General features: G+C 51.1%; 11 protein-coding genes across 11 annotated transcripts; 7 read left to right on the top strand and 4 right to left on the bottom strand.

The window, feature by feature from the left end:
* Nucleotides 1-193: 193 nt before the first annotated feature.
* Nucleotides 194-1,053, top strand: J4E79_002451 (uncharacterized protein; the record flags this gene model as incomplete). The annotated part of the gene is made up of 2 exons (XM_049351350.1): nt 194-671; nt 746-1,053. 2 exons carry the CDS (start codon nt 194-196, stop codon nt 1,051-1,053), a joined length of 786 nt encoding a protein of 261 aa, XP_049213988.1.
* Nucleotides 1,054-2,337: 1,284 nt separating this feature from the next.
* On the top strand, nt 2,338-3,263 carry J4E79_002450 (uncharacterized protein; the record flags this gene model as incomplete). Its single annotated transcript, XM_049351349.1, has 3 exons — nt 2,338-2,665; nt 2,717-2,824; nt 2,878-3,263. 3 exons carry the CDS (start codon nt 2,338-2,340, stop codon nt 3,261-3,263), a joined length of 822 nt encoding a protein of 273 aa, XP_049213987.1.
* An 839-nt stretch (nt 3,264-4,102) lies between these two features.
* On the bottom strand, nt 4,103-4,631 carry J4E79_002449 (uncharacterized protein; the record flags this gene model as incomplete). The annotated part of the gene is made up of 4 exons (XM_049351348.1): nt 4,103-4,233; nt 4,367-4,436; nt 4,495-4,541; nt 4,598-4,631. 4 exons carry the CDS (start codon nt 4,629-4,631, stop codon nt 4,103-4,105), a joined length of 282 nt encoding a protein of 93 aa, XP_049213986.1.
* A 1,188-nt stretch (nt 4,632-5,819) lies between these two features.
* J4E79_002448 (uncharacterized protein) lies at nt 5,820-6,821 on the top strand (the record flags this gene model as incomplete). The annotated part of the gene is made up of 2 exons (XM_049351347.1): nt 5,820-6,234; nt 6,307-6,821. The coding sequence occupies 2 exons, from the start codon at nt 5,820-5,822 to the stop codon at nt 6,819-6,821; spliced, it is 930 nt and encodes a 309-aa protein (XP_049213985.1).
* A 1,693-nt stretch (nt 6,822-8,514) lies between these two features.
* J4E79_002447 (uncharacterized protein) lies at nt 8,515-9,451 on the top strand (the record flags this gene model as incomplete). Its single annotated transcript, XM_049351346.1, has 2 exons — nt 8,515-8,878; nt 8,925-9,451. 2 exons carry the CDS (start codon nt 8,515-8,517, stop codon nt 9,449-9,451), a joined length of 891 nt encoding a protein of 296 aa, XP_049213984.1.
* Nucleotides 9,452-10,688: 1,237 nt separating this feature from the next.
* On the top strand, nt 10,689-12,380 carry J4E79_002446 (uncharacterized protein; the record flags this gene model as incomplete). Its single annotated transcript, XM_049351345.1, has 4 exons — nt 10,689-10,880; nt 10,934-11,259; nt 11,316-11,437; nt 11,557-12,380. The coding sequence occupies 4 exons, from the start codon at nt 10,689-10,691 to the stop codon at nt 12,378-12,380; spliced, it is 1,464 nt and encodes a 487-aa protein (XP_049213983.1).
* A 579-nt stretch (nt 12,381-12,959) lies between these two features.
* On the top strand, nt 12,960-13,769 carry J4E79_002445 (uncharacterized protein; the record flags this gene model as incomplete). Its single annotated transcript, XM_049351344.1, has 1 exon — nt 12,960-13,769. One exon carries the CDS (start codon nt 12,960-12,962, stop codon nt 13,767-13,769), a length of 810 nt encoding a protein of 269 aa, XP_049213982.1.
* A 1,236-nt stretch (nt 13,770-15,005) lies between these two features.
* J4E79_002444 (uncharacterized protein) lies at nt 15,006-16,132 on the bottom strand (the record flags this gene model as incomplete). The annotated part of the gene is made up of 3 exons (XM_049351343.1): nt 15,006-15,083; nt 15,139-15,619; nt 15,693-16,132. 3 exons carry the CDS (start codon nt 16,130-16,132, stop codon nt 15,006-15,008), a joined length of 999 nt encoding a protein of 332 aa, XP_049213981.1.
* A 1,686-nt stretch (nt 16,133-17,818) lies between these two features.
* J4E79_002443 (uncharacterized protein) lies at nt 17,819-18,821 on the bottom strand (the record flags this gene model as incomplete). Its single annotated transcript, XM_049351342.1, has 3 exons — nt 17,819-17,873; nt 17,924-18,434; nt 18,488-18,821. 3 exons carry the CDS (start codon nt 18,819-18,821, stop codon nt 17,819-17,821), a joined length of 900 nt encoding a protein of 299 aa, XP_049213980.1.
* Nucleotides 18,822-19,554: 733 nt separating this feature from the next.
* On the top strand, nt 19,555-20,265 carry J4E79_002442 (uncharacterized protein; the record flags this gene model as incomplete). Its single annotated transcript, XM_049351341.1, has 1 exon — nt 19,555-20,265. One exon carries the CDS (start codon nt 19,555-19,557, stop codon nt 20,263-20,265), a length of 711 nt encoding a protein of 236 aa, XP_049213979.1.
* A 236-nt stretch (nt 20,266-20,501) lies between these two features.
* On the bottom strand, nt 20,502-21,831 carry J4E79_002441 (uncharacterized protein; the record flags this gene model as incomplete). The annotated part of the gene is made up of 2 exons (XM_049351340.1): nt 20,502-20,823; nt 20,873-21,831. The coding sequence occupies 2 exons, from the start codon at nt 21,829-21,831 to the stop codon at nt 20,502-20,504; spliced, it is 1,281 nt and encodes a 426-aa protein (XP_049213978.1).
* Between the last annotated feature and the right edge of the window lie 68 nt (nt 21,832-21,899).

The raw sequence follows: 21,899 nt of genomic DNA, 5'->3' as shown, positions 1-21,899 counted from the left end.
CTCAGATCAGGTCATCAAAGGTGAGCCCGTTCCGGCACATTTGGCCGTCACTTTTTGGTAGGGAAAGAGCCAAGCACTGAAAGTTTCCACCCAGAACCGCGACCCAGGCCAATCGCAGCACCCTTAAAGTAACCCATACGTGTGAATTACCTGCCAGTCCCACCCCCAAGGCCCTGGAGGACTTGACAGTGATATGCCCCCCAAGAAGAAAGCCCAACAAGGCGCGCCTGCCAGGCCGGCGGCGTCATCTGAACCAGCGAGACAACCCCCGAACTGGCCTGCCCTCGCTCCTCTCGTACCAGAAGAGGACCTTGCCCTGCACGAGGTGCTTCCAAAACAGATTGTAACCATCCCTAACTTCTTCACGGCTTCGCTATGCAAGACCTACGTGTCTTTCCTCTCCTCGCTGCCATTGACGACAACGCCTGGGAAACCGAAGAAAGGCGACGCGGTGAGAGTGAACGACCGCTATCAAATCGATGACCCTGCGTTCGCTGAGCGACTATGGAACGACACAGGGCTAAGGAGGCTAGTCACCGCCGATGCGGAGGAAGGGGCGCTCGGCCTCACTGAAGCGCAGCGGAAAGAGCTGTGGGGCGGCGAGGTGGTGGGCCTCAATCCCAACATCCGTGTCTATCGGTACTCCAAAGGCCAGTTCTTCGACCAGCACTGTACGTCATGACTACTTGGTCACTCTGCCCAAGTCATCGGACGGTCGTGACGATACCCATGCTAATGGAGCCAGATGACGATTCCAACAATGTGACCATTCAAACTCCTGGATCACCGGCTGTATCGACGCGCACCACCTGGACTTTGTTGATTTACCTCACCTCACCGGCCACGGGATGCATCGGTGGAGAGACCGTCTTCTACCCGGACCCGCCTAAGAAGAAGAGCCGAGACCCTCCACCTGAGCCTTTCGTTGTCGACCTTGAAGTCGGCCTCGCGCTGCTGCATCGACACGGCCCCGACTGCATGCTGCACGAAGGCCGCGAGGTAACGAACGGAGAGAAATGGGTCATCAGAAGCGATCTATGTGTCAAGCGCTGAGTCCACATGGCTCTCCGGTACCACGATTCGTGGTCGCTTCTTCTTTCTCCATTTGTGAACACCAACATTCACTTTTGGAAATCGACGACCACCTATGCGTGAATAAGCCATACTTACGAGGCTGCGTATATTCTGCCGAAGTCTGTCGCGTCGCGTCCTTCTGCAGCGTGTGGCTTTGTATCTTGCGTACTCACTTGCAGATGCGATAAGAGTATCCTTCTTTTACAGACTACGCTGCAGTCCTGCATTCCATATCTCCAAAACGTGAGAGATCGGAATATCAGATTAAAATGTCTCTTAGAGAGCACGCCGGGTGCACGCACGTAGGTGTAGCACAGCGTGAATGGTATCGCTATCCGTAATCCTGTCGTACACCAGCGCCGTGCAGTCGACGAAAGCGGTGGTAAATACTTAAGTTGAAGTCATACAAGACATGACATGGCTACAGCTGTCACACCATGCGGCAGGAGTTTGAACGAAGTACAACCGTGGTTCCAATTATCGTCTGGTTCGCTTTCCATGTGTGGTATTCGCAACCTGGCATATTTCACACCCCCACAGTAGCTTACCGCACATTCCAATATTGCAGAACACCCCTTTTTTGTCCTCAGGCGCTTCACCAACCTCCTCGATACAATCTCTTTTGTTTCCTGGCTCTTCAAGCTTTCGCTGCTCATAAGACGGTTCCTTAGCAACGTCTATACATCCTCTATTCGTGTACTTCGACACAAATGAACGAGCCGGCTCTTCTCGATCCATATCGACATCTTCATCGCGGCTGATACGCTCAGCAAGCTTCCACGGGGGCTCGAGATACGAACAGAGTGGCGACGGCGCGTTCTAAAGCACGAAAGCCAACGTCGGCTGCAGTTAACAAAGTACGAATGTTCATGCTCGATGTTTGGATTGGGTTTCAGGCTATCCTCGCTTGAGGCGGAAGACGAGATGGCCTCATACTCTTGGCGATTCATCGTCGGTTTCATCTCGGCGCTTTAACGCAACAGGGATTAGCTTACGGATACGCCCTTCCAACATCCCGTTTCATCGCCCTTGACTCACGCCTAAGACTTCCGATTGAGCTATCGCCGGCGTCTACAATGAGTGGAGAGGGTGGACGCCGCCAGGAACGACAGCCTCGACGTTTCGGTGTGGGCCGGCACGTTTGACATGCGAGTACATCTGTACGGAGGCCGCTGCTGCCTTTGGCTCTCCAGCTGCGCTCACTTTCGTTTCTAATATCAAATTCCCCGACTGACCTGGTGTCACTTATTCTATTCGATCGACATGATGGAGCCACAACACCATTACGCAGATGTACACTCACAGGACCATCACCATGATGACGACTCGTCGACAGAGGTCGAATCCTTAGTTGGAGGAGAGAAGCAATGGGCAGCTGGCGACTATCACAGACGAGCACCATCATCACGAAGGAAAATATTGTGCCCACCGCTAGTGGCGGCGATGCGATGGGTGCTGGTGATAGGACTACAACTCGTAATCATTGGGCTCTTGGCTAGAGACCAAGGCATGCTCGACTCTACAAGATGGAAGGCTCGATCGACAAGCGCAAACGATGTTGGCGGCGACATCACCGGGTGGTCACCACATAGTAAGAGTTGCCTTGCAGTCCAGGCCGGTACATCAGTTAACCGAATTGCAGTTCCTACCCAGATCACCAAGTTCGAGATCAACCAGACATTCGCGCCATACAATACATCAGAGTTCTTCAAGCCAGAAGTGCTCCGTGCATGGAACGAGCTGTTGCCTAGTATGACTTCCCAGGATCCGCTTTCTTAGAGGTCTCACTAACATCCACCACAGTCGGCATGGGCTTCCAAAGCATCCCCGATCCGGAGAACTACCACGACCTTCCCACCCCCATCGTCTGGCCCAACGCCACGGTCTTCACGACATCAATGACCCACCAACTTCACTGCCTCTACGCCGTCGTTGCCGTCTACTCCGGCATGACATCCGGCCACGAGCTTGAGGAAGACCACCACTGGCACATGATCCATTGCTTCGACTACATGCGCCAAGCTATCATGTGCAGCGCAGATATGGCTCTTGAAGGACTGGAGACGACCTTCCCTGACCACAACGGTGGCAGTGATGGCTGGGATAGCAAGCATGTCTGCAAGGACCCTAAGATGGTTAGGCAACGGTTGGAGAGTGTGAGGGCGTATGACGACCAAGAGATCTTCTGAGCGGGTCGCATGTCAGTATGCGTCAATGGTAGTTCCGTTATTGGTGGGTTGTTGAGTTGGTCTTGCGTCACGATGGTCAACCGTTGGACGTGGCCATTTCATCTTTACATATAATACATACTTCTTTGTAAAGCCCGCCGGCGTCCGAATCCAACCGTGACGAATACCAGTATCTCGAAAGGGTACCTGCGAACCCACCGAAGTGTACGATTAGTTCCCAACTACGTCCGATCTACATCACGCTGGAAGAGAAAGAGCAGAAACATGTCAAAAGTTGTACGATAGTAGCCGAATTACAGATAATCTTGGAGGTATCCGCAACATTTTCAGCCTCCGGGTGAATTACCACAACTGACCCTGGAGGTTCTCGATACTTCCCCGAAGAGCCTGCAACTTTCCATACGCCATTGGAGTACATCACGACTACTTATAATCGATCACTTGGCAATATACTAAACCCATGTATTCATGAAGTCAATGAAATCAAAACTTTTCTATTGTGCTAATTCCTGCGATTCTGTCAGCTAATGTCCTTCGCGACGGAGTGGTGGCCCGGGTTCTTACATTGAGCCTCGCTCAGCGGTCATGTCGCCGGAGTCGGTAGTGGGCCACGCCCAGCCGAAAGTGGGTGCGGGTGCGGTCGTGGGCTCCTACGTTACGTTAGCTGTGTTTTTTCTGGGACGCAACAGATAGGCTGGGAGCTCTTCAGTCCGGTCTAGAGGGATGTGATAATGGCTCCAGTGTTATTGTAGGTATCCGGGATCATGGAAAGAGTTGGAACCGCGACTCGTGAACGTCATATCCTCTTCGACTTTGTTGTTGATTCTCCATGTTGTTGCTCATTTCCTCCTTGAATTCTTCCTCCTTCGACTGGCCTTGTTGTCTTCTTTCCTGCTGAGTAGCATCATATCCTTATCCTGGTTCGTGTCATATAGAAAGACGCGGTGCTTATCGAATCGTGTAGTGGGGCCTGGAGAACTTCGCGGTACTTTCGAGCTTCGATTGGTCCGAAAGAAGTGACTGAAGGTCGCCGGGGTGCCGTATGGCTTGTTTGGGTATCCCGTTCCTGGCTCTAGTCTGCTGCAGGTGCTGAGTACACTTACAAGTCTTCTTTTTCTTCATCTTCTCTTTCTCCTCCTCCTCCTTCTTCTCAGCCGTCTTTGCGGCTGCTATCTGCTACACATTAGTATAAGTCTCATATTGTGCCTTTAGAAGTCCCAGTGAGGCTTACATTTTGGGCCTTGATGGCAGCCTCTTGCTCCGGAGAGCGGATGTTGGCTACATCAACCTGATTAGCTCTCTATTCTTAATCCTTTCGGGGTGTTACCGCATACAGGGTTGGTTCTTGCTTGGGTAGGCGGGAGACATTTTGCGGATGTTACCTGCGTATATCACGACTTACCAAAATCGCGACCTCGACTCGAAAGTTTCTGCTATCTCTCCCCAGCGCGCTAGCGCCGTTGAGCGTTTGCTTCTCACCTTCACTTGAGCTTCATACTGCTCATTTCGAGCCAGCTAGCCTTCCCGGTCGTATGACGCAACTCACCTTCACCTGTACTTGTGCGATTCCACACAATTAGCAGATGGCATTCGAGACATCCACTTTCATAAGAAACGAACAACATGTAGAGTGTCATGACATGAAAGACGTAGTCTGGTTCACAAAAAGCTTGAGATTTTGTACGGGTACGTTGAGACTGGAGGACTACCAGTTTACGTCAGTCGGTGATTTCAACTTTTGGTCTGTTCTAACACCCTCTCACTCATGGAAAAGCAAGGAGGACCAGTCGAATGCCTGCTTCAAATGTCTACCTTATCACTTGGAATAGACGAAGTTCGCACAGGCATATCATGAGAGCCCCCTCAGCTTGCCATCTGATACGAAGTAGTCCGTCATTTTCCCCAATGCACCGCCGCGGATTCTCACCTTTGAGCTTAGGGAGCAGCGTCTCCAAGGGAGTTGGTTTAGTTTAAGTGGGTCTCAAAGCAATCACACTATGGTATTAACTCACTTCTGCCCCCGGAAGCTTGCGATCGACTTGACGTGAAGCGGCATATAGGTGTTTGATTTGGTTGCGCCTTGCCCCACTTCTGCCATCAATGCTCTACGCTGGTTGCGAACAATCTCCATCATCAAGCCTTCACTGTACGGTCGAAGCGCAACTTCGAGCATTTGGTAACGATGTCACACGGATCAGCGATGTCCATCTACCAAAGTAGCACAGCGTGCAACGAACCACGACACCCGTACCTCAGTCAACGTGGCAATCATTAGTAGATGAGTGCCCGCTGCACACACTACATTCAAAAGGGTCAGAATTGCAGCGTAACAACAATGCTGTGTACGTACGACGTGATGAGAACTTAAATAGTGAAGGCGCCCCAGTTTGCGAAGTGATCATACTGGCACAAAGCTCGGGATGCGTGGCGATACGAACGATTATGTCGAGTTCACACAACCAGATAAGTGATGCTTCAAACGCCGAGACCTCTTTAAAGCGCCCATTGCCAGTTGATACAGCTCCACTGGAATCTATTACATGCCACTCGACTACGATGAAGCCTTCTACTCACATTGCACCCCCACAAGCCTCCACGGCGGAGACATCGGGCGAGAAAGAGACACCAGATCTTCCACAATCTACACCACCTGCAGATGAAGATGTCTCACATGATCCGTTCCACGACCTGATCCCCGGCTACCCCAAGCTTGCTGGACGCATGGGAATTATGCCAGAGATTGGCATGTTTAGAAGATTTGGTGCATTAAATGCGCGCAACCTACTCTACTACCAGAACGAATTAGCGTACCTAGAAGATCGGCTAAAGGAGGTTGAGGCTGAAGACGCGGAGAGCTCAGAGGGGAAGAAGGCGATGTATAGCCACGACGCTTATTGGCTCAATACCTCGAACCGCACAACGGACGACGAGCCCCGAGACGGCGATATGAGACAAAGAGAGCTTGTTCTGCGTATGAGATGTCTTTTGAAAGAATACAGTACGTCGGACCCACTGCACAGAACAATCTGATCATGTATCGCAGACGATGCACTCATCCAACAGGCCACTATACTCCAAACCATGAAGGAGCCCGATGCCTTCGACCTCGACGATATCCAACGCTTCTTAGCCAGTGACCATATGAAAGTACTCGCAGGTCTAGACGGGACTATCTGGGGTTCTTTTAAGCGACCAAAAGATTACAGTAGAGAGCTTGTGGTCCTCCGGGGCCGAAAGGATATGGATACCTTCTCACGAAAGATTGGTGCGAGAGCCATCGATTGGATTACAAATCTCGGCGGCAGACGTTGGAAGAAAGTCGACGTTCGTTTTGGAACCATTGCAGTTCATGAGGCTACAGTCTTCCAGTTCACCTTCTGGGTTACCAGCGCCATCGCATCAATCTTACCCGTTGTTTCCATCATCATACTGGTGAACACGAACTCACTGAACGGAAGACTAGCGATCATTGCAGCCTTCAATGTTCTCACATCAGTGTGTCTAACGGTGTTCACCGATGCGCGAAGAACTGATGTATTCGCGGTCACTGCTGCGTGAGTATCTGCTTCCATCATCACAAAGCTAAAATGGGGCTAATATTAGTATAGGTTCGCAGCGGTACAGGTCGTATTTGTAGGTGCAGCACTGAACAAAGGGCCACAGGAGGTTGTCTGGGCACCAGGTAGTGGACAAACAACATGTAATTGTATCGCATAGTCTAGTTCTGTAACTCATGCAAACCTGTCTGTATTACTACCTGCCCTCTTCAATTCCTACGATCGCTGTACCCTACACGTATAGGCAAATTGATCGCCAACTGGGCCACACTTGTCGCAAGTCTTGGGCTGCGAATTCATATCCCGATGATGAGCTCGACATGAATCCAGGAGGTGAAACCATCCTGTCTGCTCATACGAGAGCTCAACATCGTCCACTAGATTCTCCTGGCCCTGAAGAAGTACCTTGACATCCCAACAGGTGCTACAGTTAGGTCGTGCTGTCTGGCCGTGCCTGTAGCCGCAATTGTTCTCAGAAGTCCTGTCTTCATATCGGATAACCGTGCGACATATACAACATACCCAGGCGGATTCCAGCGTTACCACCTGTTTAAGCGATTTGTGTTTCGTTTCGGCTCCCGAATCGCTCGTTTGGAGTGCTAAAGGATTAGTGCCGTGCGCGCTTGACCAACGTCCACCCTGCTCCATCTTGCGAGGGACAGAAATGTAGGGTTGTGTCATGATCGTAAGAGAAGTGTGTACCTAGCAATTCCAAAGCCCGTATTCTCCTTTATACAGCTTTGAATAGCCGTTGTTTGCTGCAGTGAGCATTCATATCCATCATGGGCTGCTGTCGACTGACTGGCAGCACGCTGGAAGTGAACGTGTGCGTTGTCCTTCTGAACAACTCCACTTGCTTGAAACGCACATTCACTTGAGCCGTGACTAGACAAACTCGATTTTTCATCGTTGAAAAAAGGATGCTGGCGCAATACGAGCCGCTATTATGCGTCTCCAACACGCATGGGACTGCGGGTATGATCTCGGGTTTGCTAAGGACCAGCTATCTCAGTACGTTTTGTGGCTGTTGGCATTTACACAGGAAGCACTGCTGACCATATCGACCCATCATTAGCTAGAGTCCTTCAAGTATGCAGCTGGGTGATGTCATTGCTCGATAGTGGTCTGTCCTTGCCGCGACCACAGTGGAGAATTCCAAGATACTAGAAGACGTCAGCATTGATATTACGAAAGATACCAAAGGCATAGAGCTGAATTGAAGACTAAATCTCCATATTTGAAGATAAGGATAGATCGATAAAGATACTGTAGGCGTCCGCAATTTCGACTTGCGCAGTCCCGCAAATCATCGGTAGATTTGTAGTCATGATACTGACATGAGGTTTCTTCATCTCCATTTTCCTCTTTCCTTGTCGCCTCGCCGCGTCATTCACGAAAGGCGAATCGCGGCGTTAACTCCACGATATCTGTAAAAAGTCAACATTGTTTCACAAAGAATTTACACCTTGATAAGATAAGCTTCGTGTCGCAAGCCGAGACCCCAGCGCTGGTGTTACCATGCACGACTTTTGGAGCACGGAACGCGATTGTCATGATTGGTCGACGTGAGGTCGCATGATCTGCACTTACCCGTCCGATGTAGCTCGAGGATCAATCATAAAAGGAGTTTGGCGTTCCCCTTCGAACGAAGTCTCATATCATTCTACATCCAGCCCAATCTGGAAACGCTCACGATGATTGAGAAAGCTTTAGACGCCGCATCTGATAGGAGCGAAATCACTTCGCCTCAATTTGAAGCATGGAGAAAGCGCCCGAGTGGTTATCCTCGCTTTTCAGAGCGCATTGCAGTCAAACCGGAAACAGGCATCTACCGACGATTCGACGCGCTCAACGCCCGGCGTATACTATTTCTCCAAGCTGAGCTTTGTGTATTGGAACTCGCGATACGGGAGGTTGAAGCCAGGGATAATGCGGACAAAACCGGGAAAAAGTCGCAATACGCGACTGACTACTACCGCATGCTGAAGGCTCCAGTCAACCAGCAAAGAGAGCAGTTAGAGCTGGTTACGAAAATGAATGGAAAGCTCGACCAGTACAGTAAGTATTACCACGAAGCATACATGCATTTCTGTGTTGACGGCAGGATACTCTTCAGACCAAGCTGTCCTTCAGGTATCGAGGCTTCACGAACTGCGATCGCCCGACCGATTCGATCTTAGCGATGTCCAAACATTCTTGCGAAGTAATGAGATGGGACCGCCGTACCTGGACGGCGAAGATCGTGACCTATGGGGCAGACCGGACGATGTCAACAACTATGCGCCCGATCTGGTTGGAGTGCACCCCCGCATCAAGGAGGACACATTCTCTCGGTTAGTTTCAGAAAGAGCGATATATCTCTTCAAATGTGGACTGGGTATGTTCACGAAGGGTAATCAGCATGTCGGCCGGTACATCTACTATGACTCCGTAGTCTTGAGGGCGACGTCGTGGATCACGTGTATCCTGGCCTCTCTTTTGCCGATTGCGTCGATAATCGTGTTGACGCATCTGTCAAATTTGAACACGAAGCTTTGGGTAATCGCTGTGTTCAACGTGTTTACCAGTGTGTGCCTGCGTACGTTGACGGATGCGAAACGGGCGGAGATTTTCGCTGTAACTGCTGCGTAAGAGTTGTCCTTGTCTATGTTGATGTTGGCTGACGATAATAGATTTGCTGCTGTACAAGTCGTGTTCGTAGGGACAGATCGCGACGCAGGTTCTGCTGGCTAGAGTGTGATGTGGCAGTCGCGCGAGTTTCTTTGGTGTCGTGAATGATATAGATAGACCTTCGTAGTTCTCAAGGATGACTGTTACACTAGCTGAAGGTATAGCACGGCACTTGTATGCAGCAGGTCCCACCGTGAACGTCAGCATATGGGTTCTATGTCGATGATGGCAGTGCAAAGGACCTCCGCATCCGAGCCTTCCACGCCAAGGCGCCAGTGACGCTAAGCCCCGCGTCTTCCATCTCATCTCGCGCGAACACCAACCGCGCCCTTGCCCTCTATCTAGGATCGTTGCACGGCACATACGCAAGCATCTTATAGCTGAAACAAAACCGAATGTTGTTACACAAGCCCGAAGCGAGAACCCGTCACACCTCATACGCTTTTGACTCAATGCTAACGATCTCGCCTACATGACATACTCAACACGACGCGAAGCACTAGAGCTCATTTTATAGTCGCGCCGATGACATGCACCCCGGATGAGCGTTTCGCAAACCATCCACATGCTAAGAGCCTCAAGACTGACCCAAGACCAACCCCGCAATCTGGCCACCCCGCCGTTGCACGCCCAGACAAGCTGAGCACTGACGTTCTCGGTGTCATTACTGGATGACAGATCTGCGCTCATGCTTCGACCACGAGCATCATTGGACAATCCCACGTTTGGCTTCTCGGCATGACAGCGGTGTCGCAAAGCTGGCGACGTTGGCACTTCGGTGGTAATATGGCGTCAGGAGCAGTATCCCGTCGTGGAGGTTTCTCCTTGTTCAAGGCTTCTTCACTTCGTGCTCGGGTCTTCTGATGACTTGGTTGGATCTCACTAGACCCTGTTCCTTGTCTACTCGCTCCATTTGGGTCCATATGCGAGACGCCAAAAGATCAATAGGCTTTCTGTCTGCCGGGTTTGTGATGGAGATGGAACGCACGGCATGCCCAGCCACGACACCCCGAGCTCTTGGGAAGCTTCGCCCTGGCTGTAATCCGGAATTTGCCTCGGTCTCCATCGTCATCGCTCGAGTATAAGTGGATGCGTGATAAGAGAAATGATCCGCAGCTGCTCTTGTCCCTGCGACGATCCTCCCCTGTCTTCTTGAGCCTTTTTCACGGTGCAGAGAACTCCGGATATTCTGCCCACCATGAACAGCGACGACGATTACAAGCAAGACACTACTCACAAGGAAGCAGTCAGTCCGACGGCGACGGACAACAACGTCTCGGAGTATGCTTATGATCAGATCGAAGAGAAGAGGTTGGTGCGTAGGGTCGACTGGAGGCTGCTACCTATATTGGGTGCCCTGTACTCCATCGCGCTCATAGACCGCACAAACGTCAGTTCAGACACCTTCTGTCCGCATCTAGACGAAACGCTTACCAGCGACAGATTTCCAACGCCCGAGTTGCTGGTATGGGACCGGACCTCAACCTCCAAATCGGAGATCGCTACACCATCGTCCTGGTTCTCTTCTTTCCGACATACTTCCTGCTTGAGCTTCCATCTAATATTGTCCTTCGTAAGGTGGGCAGCGCGAACTGGCTAGCTTTCATCGCCGTATCATGGGGTGCTGTCATGATCGGACAGGGCTTCGTCGAAAGCTGGATTTCACTTGCCATATGCCGTGTATTACTCGGAGCTTTCGAGGCTGGGTTCTTCCCTGGATGTGTATATCTCATCACTTGTTGGTATCGCCGCTATGAGACACAAAAAAGGTATGCGGCCTTTATCAAACCAAATGCATGGTAGCAATGGCTTACCAAGAATGCAGACTGGGTGGCTTCTATCTCTTCTCTGTCGGTATCGGTGGTCTCGCGAACATCCTCGCGTATGGTCTCATGCAAATGGAAGGTGTCGGTGGTCTCCGAGGCTGGAGATGGATCTTCATCATAGGTAAGCAGAAACCACCACCAATTCTCATCTAGGTCTTCTCTTCACATTGCACTTCGCATCGATCTGAGGCTTCTCAAGCTTTGTTGGTTCTACCCAAGCAATACTGACACTCAGTGTAGAGGGCATCTTGACCTGCATTGTTGCGATCGCAGCATGGTTCATCATCCTAGACTTTCCCGATAAAGCCGAAAAGAAAGGGTTTCTCACTTCCGCTGAGGCCGCTGTCATCATGCAGCGTATCGAAGACGATCGAGGCGACTCGGTAGCGGATCCATTGACCTGGGCCAAATTCGTTTACCACTTGAAAGACCTCAAATTGTGGGCCTACGCCACGTTGTTCATGTCGACAACCATGCCAGCCTACGCCTTCAGTTATTTCCTCCCGGTCATTCTTCTCGGCATGGGATATTCGCCTGGTCAGGCTAACGCCCTATCCGCACCTCCCAGTTTGTTTGCGATGTTCACAGCCTTTGGGTTCGCATGGCTAGGAGACAAATACCGCCTTCGCGCTCCCGTGATTGCAGCGCAATCGATTCTTGCCATCATCGGTCTCATGATCGTAGCATATGCTAAGAACAACGGGGCAAGGTACTTTGGCTCATTCCTAGGAGTATGTGGCTGCCAGGGCAACGTCCCGGCCATTCTCGCGTACCAAAGCAACAACATCCGTGGCCAAAGTAAGCGGTCCGTCGGAAGCGCTCTCCAGATCGGCTTCGGTGCAATCGGTGGTATTCTTGCTTCAACGACTTTCGTTCAGGAAGAAGCTCCAACATACATCACGGGTCTCTGGGTCACGGCTGGTCTTCAGATCTACATCCTACTAGTGCTGTGCTGCACTACTACGTACTTCTTGAAGAAGAATAAAGTCGTAGATAAGCAGAGAGCTAATGGAGAGCCGATGGACGAGAATGAAGGCCAAGCTGGGTTCAGGTATACCATATAAGCAGTGGGGAGGATGGAGGCGTGGAGGAATGTTCTTTGCGCATCGCGTCTTGTGGTCGAAGTCTCCTACGGTTCGTCCAAGTGATGTCAACGCAATACTAGCTTTTAATGAAGCCTTCATGAGAATGCAATATTCAAGTCCCTGTCCTTGCGAGCAAGCCTTACAACCTTGAAAAGACGGTGGGATGGAAATAGATCCTTGCCATATGGGGAATAGCGCGACACGGTGATGACGTTTACCGCCGGACCCTTTCGCGTCGCAGGTGATGCCCATTCATTTGTTTCAGACCAAGATAGCAACGCCTCAGTCAGCGACGCAACATGCATCAGCTACTACTAGTCGCCCTGCAGCCTCGTCATTCGCACATTTTCTCTTTACTTTTTTGACTTCCAAGACTTCGATACCCAACTTTGTATAGCTCCCAGTAATTGTAGTCGCTAATCGTTACGTTCACCATCATTCGCAGCCGGTCTCGAAAACACTACGAATTTTCTATCTTTAGCCCTACCATAAGAATAATCGAGCGTCCTATTATCAGGAGTCCGATCTCCTACGCGTCCACGAAATCGCGCTTTCACGATGAGCGCAAAACACAACCTCCACGTCGCGCATCATCTTCCAAGCCACATCTCCCCCGCCTCGGTCGTAGCCGCGCTGCATGACCACGACACGACCCTCACACTCCAAGCCCTTAGCTGTGGCTACGAAACAGCCCCCAACACCGCCGAGGCGACCCTCAAAGACACGTACTGGTATCCGCCCGACCAATACCCCGTCGCAACCTACCACGTCAGCGAGTGCATAACCTGGTTCCCGGGTATCGGGCAGTACGGGAAGAAGTACATAACCTTCCCAGTCTGTTACCAGAACACGAGACAGGGCATTAAGACGCGCGCAGATGCGGCGGCGGGTGTGATACTCCGGGCCGAATACAGGGTAGTTGCGAACGGCGAACTGGGCAGCGAGGTTGAGGGTGAGGGCATGGGCGTCGGAGACGCGCAGTTTGTGCTCGTAGAAGATGTGGAAGTCAGTTGCGCATGGTGGCTTATGCCCTTTGTGAAAGGCAAGATGGAAGAAGGACACCGAAACCTCTGTAGGATGGTCATCGAGAAGGTAGAGAAGATGGTAAGCGAGGGGTGGGAGGGCCATGATCCTGTGACATCTGGTCTACATGGTGTCGCGAGCCGGCATGACAGCAGGATAGAGGGTATGGAGGATGTGAACACAGGGTTCGCGCAGGAGACGAGGGAACATTATGGGAAGCCACAACCCGTGGTGTTTGGGCAGACACATCAAGATGTACCGCGATATGCGGACGCGGATGCGATGGAGGAGGAGCGGCCGCACATGTCCGCCGGGCCGCTACCGGAGAAGGTTACCTACGGATAACTCTTGCTCGCAGGCTACAGCGCTTGGAGTCGCAATGAGCGCACGTATAAATCGTAGATCACTCCACCAAAAGTGAAAGTATGTCACGACCCTGTGATCGGACAGAGGGCAATAGTAATGACGGGAAGCGAAAGGCAATCAACGCGTGATTGCATCGCACAATCTGTAACTAATGAAACCACATGGACTTCTCCCGACCCTGCCATCACCAACCTCACAAAGATATGACGCTCTCGGCTACTCAACTACCCTTATGCGTCGCACTCGCGCTTCTCCTGCCCCTCTGGGCTCGTTCAACGACCCAGGATGAGGTGTGGGCAGTCTTCCTCCTGACGGCTCTGCTTGCGATATTGGCGTATCAAACACGCTTCGCTATCGACTTTGGTCTCGCCAAAGATGCCATGATAGCGGTGTACGGAACATTCATCGCGAGTTATGTTGCCGACTATTACTTTGTCGGTCCATGGATGCGATTAGCCATGGCGTATATCTTCTCGTGGGATGCGCTGCAGTACATCTTACCTTTTACCGAACATTATGTAAGATAGCTTCCTTCCCAGCCATAATGTCATTATCTAATGGAAATATAGATTCGCGTCCGAGAAGCACGCCAGAAGCCTTTGAGATCATCGCCAATACTGTACCTGCCGTTTGTCATAGCTGCTATATTGACAATGTACCTCGGTGTGTGTGGCAACCTCATCACACAGGGCCCGAGGTGGCGCGCCCTAGGTATCTGCCTCATGACGGTCTGCGCGACCGGTGGTGCTCTTCAACACTGTGCTATTGGCGTACGACATATGGTATCCTGTTATTATACTGTATCGCACATCGACATCGCAGATACATCCGGACCAGTCGAGCCGGAATCGGAACTAGACAATACTATTCTTTCGACTGAAGAGAAGAGTGTCTCTGTATTGGCCTCCATGTCTGAGGACGAGAAGTGCAAGTACTGGGCAGAAGGCTCGCTTGTACCTCTGGGGTATTGTGATTGGGAATTGCTGATGGCGCAGGTGATCTCAGAGATACCGACGATCCAGGGTCGGCCAAGTACGAGGAGGAGAGGTTAGGGTTGGAAGGAAGGCTACTGGGATGACATATGATTTCTCTTCTACGCCCACGGACTGCTTCAATTCGGCAAAAGGCACCCATGCACCAGCACAAGGCTCTCCTGTATTCTTCGCGTACGTCCATCCCTTGAGCTTTGCAGAGCCAAATAGTCATCGCAGTAATCTACAAGGGCATGATATCTGGCTTCGGTCCCACAGGCACAATCTTCGCCTTTGTAGCGTTCGAGTAGCCATCCTTGTACTAAAGGTGCATTAGCCATCGAGTACCTCGTCTTTGCGCACAGCCTTATACTTACTGCCTGGAAGTCCACCGTTTTCTTGAAAGCACCATAGTTGGTCGTTTCGCTCTCGTCCCAGTACAGCTTGCGCAGCCAGTCATGCAACCGCGGGTACTCATAGCGAATCATCTTGAGGTTGCATTTGAAGATTGTGAAGTACGCAACGTCGAATCTGATGATGGTAGTATACAGCCTGATGTCTGCTTCGGTGATGTGATCGCCAAATAGGTATGGGCCATGGCCTGGCTGGCCAAGGTGTTCTTCCAAGCGATCGAGAGATTTGAACAAGGGGTATACGTGCTCTTCGTATGCCTCCTGGGATTGGGCAAACCCAGTCTTGTACACACCGTTGTTGATGGTATCATAAACCCACTCGTTCATGACGTCGATGTCCTTGCGCAAGTGCTCTGGTAGAATGGCTTTGTCGCCTTTGCTTGACTCGCGGAGCTGCTCGGGGATGAATGCATCAAACTCGGTGTAGAACATGCGTATGATTTCGCTGGACTCGTTGTTCACGATTGTCTCTGTAAGTGAGTCAGCGTATGTCTTTCCCATGACTGCAGCCATGAGACCCGCCTTTCTTCTTGTCCCAGAGAGTCGGGACGAGGTACCGCCCTTCGTATTCCGGGTTCGCCCTTTCGTACAGCTGCCTCAAGTTCGTATAGCCATACAACGGCTCTTTTTCGAATCCAGGCTTCCCAGACATGCCCCATCCTTTCTTATCGTGAACGAGCGACAGATCCCATACGATTAGTTGGATGATGTCTTCGAGCCCTTTCAAGCTGCGCACTAGATTCGTGCGATGTGCCCAAGGGCAACCCATGTGAATGTAGAGCGCATATCGGTCCTTTTCCGCTGGGAACTCTGAATTGGGATCAGAGGAGATGAAGTTGCGAAACGCAGAGGGTTTGCGACGGAACTGGCCGTCTTTCTCAGCGAAACCGTTGGTGGCGTTCTTGGAGCTGTTAGCAAATGTGGCTAACCCGGGTAGTGCGACCATCGGCATTGCCATGCTGATGACATCGCATTTGGATAGGCTTTCCAGCTTACCGATTCTGACATTTTTTGTAGTTTGACTGTAGAAATGCTTGAGGCGTCTTACGGTTTGGTTATAGAAGACATATGGTTGCCATCAACGATGACGTGAGCTGACGGCACGGGAATGACAGGCGGACTTTAGCCTGGCGGATGGTCCGCGACTTCTTCACATCCTTTTACCTTGCTCCCTAGTCATCATTCCTACACAACACACACGTCGCATAGTCTTGGGTGACAACATTCCTAAATGCGATGCCTATTGTAGCCGCAGCAGCTCTCTGCATCTACCCCTGACACGCGCAGTCGCTAGAATGGTAAGGGGTCACTAGGCAGCAGGCTGCTTACCTTGGTAGCGTCGCCACTACTTGCAAGCCAGTTCGAGTGTCGTGCAGCGCGCTCTAGAATAAATTCCGTAGGTCTGCAAACATTTTGACACCCTTTGTTTCCATTCAGAAGTTCTTGCATTGACAACGCTTGGCTGTTGTCAAACCATCGCAAGATGGACTCACCGCAGGATTCCGCCGTACCAGAAGCCTGTGCCTCAAGCGCTCCGGCGTCCGACTCCCGATCCAGTTCTCAGCCAGACAACCACCAGATCTCAATAATAAGCACCCCAAGCGGACACGTTGAAAATGTAGAACGGTGCACATTCCTCGACCTCCCAGCGGAAATTCGAAACCACATCTACGGCTACATCGTCGGCAAATTCGAGCGAAGAATCATAGATCATTGCGGGAAAGAACGATGCGTAACAACCGTCAAAGGCGTCTTTGCCCAGCTACCGAAAACGATTCGTGGTCTCCTCAATACCTGCAAAACTATATGGCTCGAGCTTCTCTCGCTGTTGTTCAGATCGTATACTTGGACAGCTGATCTCCTATTACGCACCTCTCCACCTGGGAAGATTCTCACACGCTCGAAAGGGAGTTGGCTCCGAGAACCGAGTACACTCTTTCATCCGACATCCAACAACATCCGCCGCGTTAATTTCCGAATCAAAGACACCGTTCGGGACGCAGGATCTCCACCGAAGCTCTTTTTACACTACACGATCGAGATACGTCTGAACGATTACACCAGCGCTGGTTCTTTCACGGCTCGGGTCTCGGGGTCGGTCGTAGATGGAGAAAACCGTTATAGTTCTAAAGCAGACAAGGGTAAAGCCTTAGAGCAGGTACTGGAGCAGAGCATCACTAGCGCACTACAGGAGGTGGTCAATACGAAACTGGAGTCGAGGCAAAGTAGCAATTGCTTCACTGTGGAGGAATGGCAGGGGCTTGTATTGCGGCTCAAAGACGCGTACATGGCGTGGATTGCGGAAGAGCAAGCATCGGAATGAAGTTTGGCGAGGGTCTTGCCATACAAGAGAGTAGGGGACTACAGAATCCATTTCGTTGTAACATCATAAACCAGGAAGGTCTTGTCACATTTAAGTTTTACAACGGATAAACTTTCGGAAATCGGCTGGTCTATTGCCTACCTTCAGGATTGACTATTTAATGATATAGGATCTTCGAAAACCCATTGACTACCTCCAAGCCTTACTATAATAAGGAATAAGAGAAGCAAGAGTATAGTGTCTAAGCCAGAAAACCTGGTGAGCCCATCATCTTGCGCAAACACATTTCGACAATATACTGTTGGGTGCAAATACAACTTCCTACAGCCCATGACCAAGTGTTTGGCCCACGAAAATGACCTGTATAGCCGCGAATCTATGCTCAAAGTCAGATGAAAAACAGATTGAACAGCTACTGGAACTTACACTACTATTATCGCGAAGACGTCGGTCCTTCTTGCCTCCGTGAACCATCCTAAACAGAGCGACACAATGCCGTTGAAAACAGCAATGGCGGCGAGACGATGTACCAACGAGGGTATGTTGACCAGTACGATGATTGATATGACCGGGAGGATGGAAGCGATGAAGCAGGTCAACCAGAACGTGACTGTTGAGATCGTGTCGTCACGATAGAAACACATGGGGTTGTCACTTTCCTTTCCCGGGTATAGCTTCTTGAAGAATAAGAAGACGTTTACCAGTCGATCAGAGAGCATGGTCGTGAACGAGTCGGTGCGCTCTCGCGGACGCAGCGCGACCAAGCCATCGTCTGCGTGAGCTGTGGGATCATCGTATATGCCCCAGACGTTCCTGTCTGGACCGTACAAGGGTAACTTCATCTCTGAGCTGGCCATGAAGCCTTGGACGTCCTTGAGGTCGAAGTAGTCTGGGGGCTCGAACTGGCAGATGGCTGTCTGATAGTACAATGCCGTGTCTGTGCCGATTAGTATCACCAACCTTGGTGTCCTTATGGTCTTGAGTACTCACTGTACTCCCTAAGCTTCTCTCGAATCTTGAGGATGAGACTCAGTTGCGATGCGTCGACACCATCCCTTTCCTCTGCTGAAACTTCAAGGAAGAACCAGTCGTGAGCATACCGGGCTTTCTCCCCTTCATCGCTGTCGTGGTCTGCGACTTCCATTTCTCGTAAAGCTTCTTCCAGGTATGTTAGTTCTGCCTGCATGTATAGCAAGTTCTTCGCGTTCAGTGCACCAAAGCTACGGAAGATTGCGCTCTCGGGTCGTACGCCCATTGACCGGGCAAGCTTGGGGTAGCCTTTGACATAGCCTTGGAGTAGTTTGGATTCTGATGTCTCAGCCATCGTGATGAGAGGAATGGAGTAGAGGCGGAGAAAGGTTGCTGCGGATGTTGGAGTTCGCAGCGTCTTTATATCCCCCCCTTAGTGGTCGTTCGCGCAATTGAATGATTGTTGGGGATTGAATCATTGGTACAATCACGCCGCCAAGTGACATACGGTAGCTTTGAATCAATACCGAGCGACTGCCGACAGCCACCAAGGGTCATTGTCACATACCCCGCGCTGGGGGTCGTGGGGGTCGTGGCATGGGTGGAGAAACTGCAGTGTGATAGCATGCATGCCTGGTAAATCTCTTCAGTTCTCCGTAGCCCAATGTGAAATTCTTAACAGTTCCTGATGGACACATTGGGCCTTAGACAGACATCATTCTATGTAGTCTGCTGGAGTATCATTCTGGCCAATCTTATACCTCTAATAAGACGCTATAGTCGATCGCATGTATCCATAAAACGTCACCCATGCGAAGCTGATCCAGAGACATGAATGATACATAACCATCCAGCTACTCCCTCAGCTTCGCTTGAGGGTGCTTGATACTAACGAAGTCTACTCGACTATACGATCTCAATAAGCTCACGTGCTACATCCATGAGACGCGATGTTTTGCCTGCGCAATCACAACACTCATGATGACGATATATAAGTTATGTAGAGAGATACGGCTTTCCATGATCACAATTCAACCCATCTGAGAGAAAATATGTCACATCACATTGTCGCCCAAGCGACTGCTAACATGAACACCCCGGCGTGGGTCTTCCTCGCCTTACCAGGAGAGGTCCGAAACATCATCTACGACCTCCTCATCACAAAAGCCTACCCCAAAGACGACATCAGGCCTGTCGCTTCGCGCATGAGTGCTATCCTCGTGAAGTTCCCCAGTTGGCTCAAAGACTTTGCGGATGCTTCTAGGCGGGTTCGAGACGAATTGATACCACTCGTCATGCGACAATACACATGGGTAGCCGACTTGCTATTCAACGATATCGACGACGGGGACTGGTATATTGCGAATAATCGATCATGGCTGGAGGGGACCGATCCTCATCTTGATGGCAACATCCGTCACGTTAGCCTGCGACTTAGGCACTGGTCACCGTCCCAGGAGGTGCCCCGGACAGAGCCATTCTTCAAAATAGGCGAAGTGGGCGTTTTCTCTGCTTATATCGACATTCAGCTGTTGGAAAGCGCACCGCATGTCAGCATGAGGGCGAGGGCCCATATAAGGCTTCTCGACTGCAACCAAGAGGCTGCATTAATGGCCGCGTTGAGCTCCGCGCTAGACCAAGACGTTAGTGCTGAGTTGCAGAGGTTAGTGAGCGAGAAACAGGCGGCAGGGTCAGCTCAGACATGTTTTACTATAGCGGATTGGAACCGAGTTGCGGACACCTTGGGAACGACGTTTGCCACCTGGTTCAAGACGTATGATTGGACTCCGTGGATATAGGGCTTCATATGGACCTGTACCGTTGGTGGAGTTCGGATGATGGATTGCTATCGACGACATACGCAGGTCAGGATAGGCTCTCTGTATCGAGCAGACACCCAGAGTACTACATGATGATGTTGGGAGGATTTCTCTGGGCGCCAAATATACTGTAGCTACCGCGCTGATGATAGTTTGCGTAAAGGGCGTTCAGATTCAATCTCAAATTTCCCAGCCATTATTGTTGGGATGCGTAATCAGCCCAGCAAGGGCTCCACACCGGCTTCCAGCTTCTCCACATACGTACTGCAGAGATCGCCATCTCTCCAAACACCGCGGATGTTCAATGTCGCGTCAATGTCTTCAAGTGGGTTTCCTTCAACCAGCAACATGTCGGCGTTGAGTCCTTCCGCCAAACGTCCGCGATCAGTGAATTGAAAGCGTTTGGCAACCAGGCTTGTAGCCGAACGCAGAGCCTCCGCAGGTGACATGCCGACCTTGTGTACGAAGACGTTCAGTTCTTGATGCATCGATAGCCCAAACGCCGTTCCTACTGCTGGACCTGCTGAATCACTTCCGCTGGAACGCGTTAGTAACTTGGTCAATGGGATACACACGATCCACTTACCAGAGAATATCAATACCCGCTTCCCTCAACTTCTTCACGCCCTCGTATGCGTATTCCGCTTTACCGTTCTCAGCACAAAACCCCATGCACTTGCACATATTGCCCACGCGATCATCGTTGATAAGCCCTTTGATCCGGGGGTCATGTGCGAACTGATGCTGCAGCTCTTTGCCCTCAGTTGTCAGGCTACCAATCGCAGCCAGCGTAGGATTGACCCAGGCGTTGTTTTTCTGGTACGCATCTATTAGCTCCTGAGTCGGCGGCTGGTCGCAGAACGTGTGTGTGAGGCCATTCACACCTGCATTCAGAACATCGAGAGTGTCTCGCAGGGAGAGAGCGTGTGCGATGGTCAGGTAACCTCGCTTCTTGGCTTCCGTGATGATCGTTCTTTGCAGTTCAACTGAAGGATAATTGAACTCGCGACCCATGCTGGTCCCGCTCTCGTGCATGAGTTTGATGTAGTCTGGTTGCATCTCTTTCTTCGTCCACTCCAAGTATTCCACCACGCTGCTTTGATCCGTCAACTTGGGCCACTTTGCAATTGCCGCCGCTGTTTCCGGACTCTTGTCGTGAGCCGTGATCACGGGTATCGGCCACCCGTTCTCGATAGTAGCTGCCTGGCCTGCTGTCTTGTACGAAGCAGTATCTGGCTCCAAAGTCTGCTTCTTCAGCTTTTGCACGTTCTCAAGCTCGTTGTGCATTTCGCACACGGTAGTCACTCCAAAGCGCAATGCTTGGGGTAGGGCTTCGGGATCGCCCCTGTCTGCGTGGATATGGCAGTCGATCAAGCCTGGGAGGAGCGTGTGGCCCGGTTTCGAATATGTCTTTACTGGTTCGAGCGGCGCATCGCTGATGGGTCCGACACTCTTGATCTTGCCATCAAGTACGTGGACATATCCCTCGTCGATACTCTCTTCGCCAGTGAAAATGCGAATGTCGCGAAGAAGGAAAGTCGTCATGGTGCTGTATGCTTCGATGTTAGGGCTGTATCTTGTCGCAATGCTTTGCTGCTAGCTGGTCTTCGTAG

This window comes from Alternaria viburni, assembly GCF_023758015.1.
Source record: "Alternaria viburni strain BMP 2772 chromosome Unknown scaffold_4, whole genome shotgun sequence".
NCBI classification, from domain to species: domain Eukaryota; kingdom Fungi; phylum Ascomycota; class Dothideomycetes; order Pleosporales; family Pleosporaceae; genus Alternaria; species Alternaria viburni.
The sequence above is the reverse complement of the archived record's forward strand: the minus strand, read 5'-3'. Positions and strand labels throughout refer to the sequence as shown.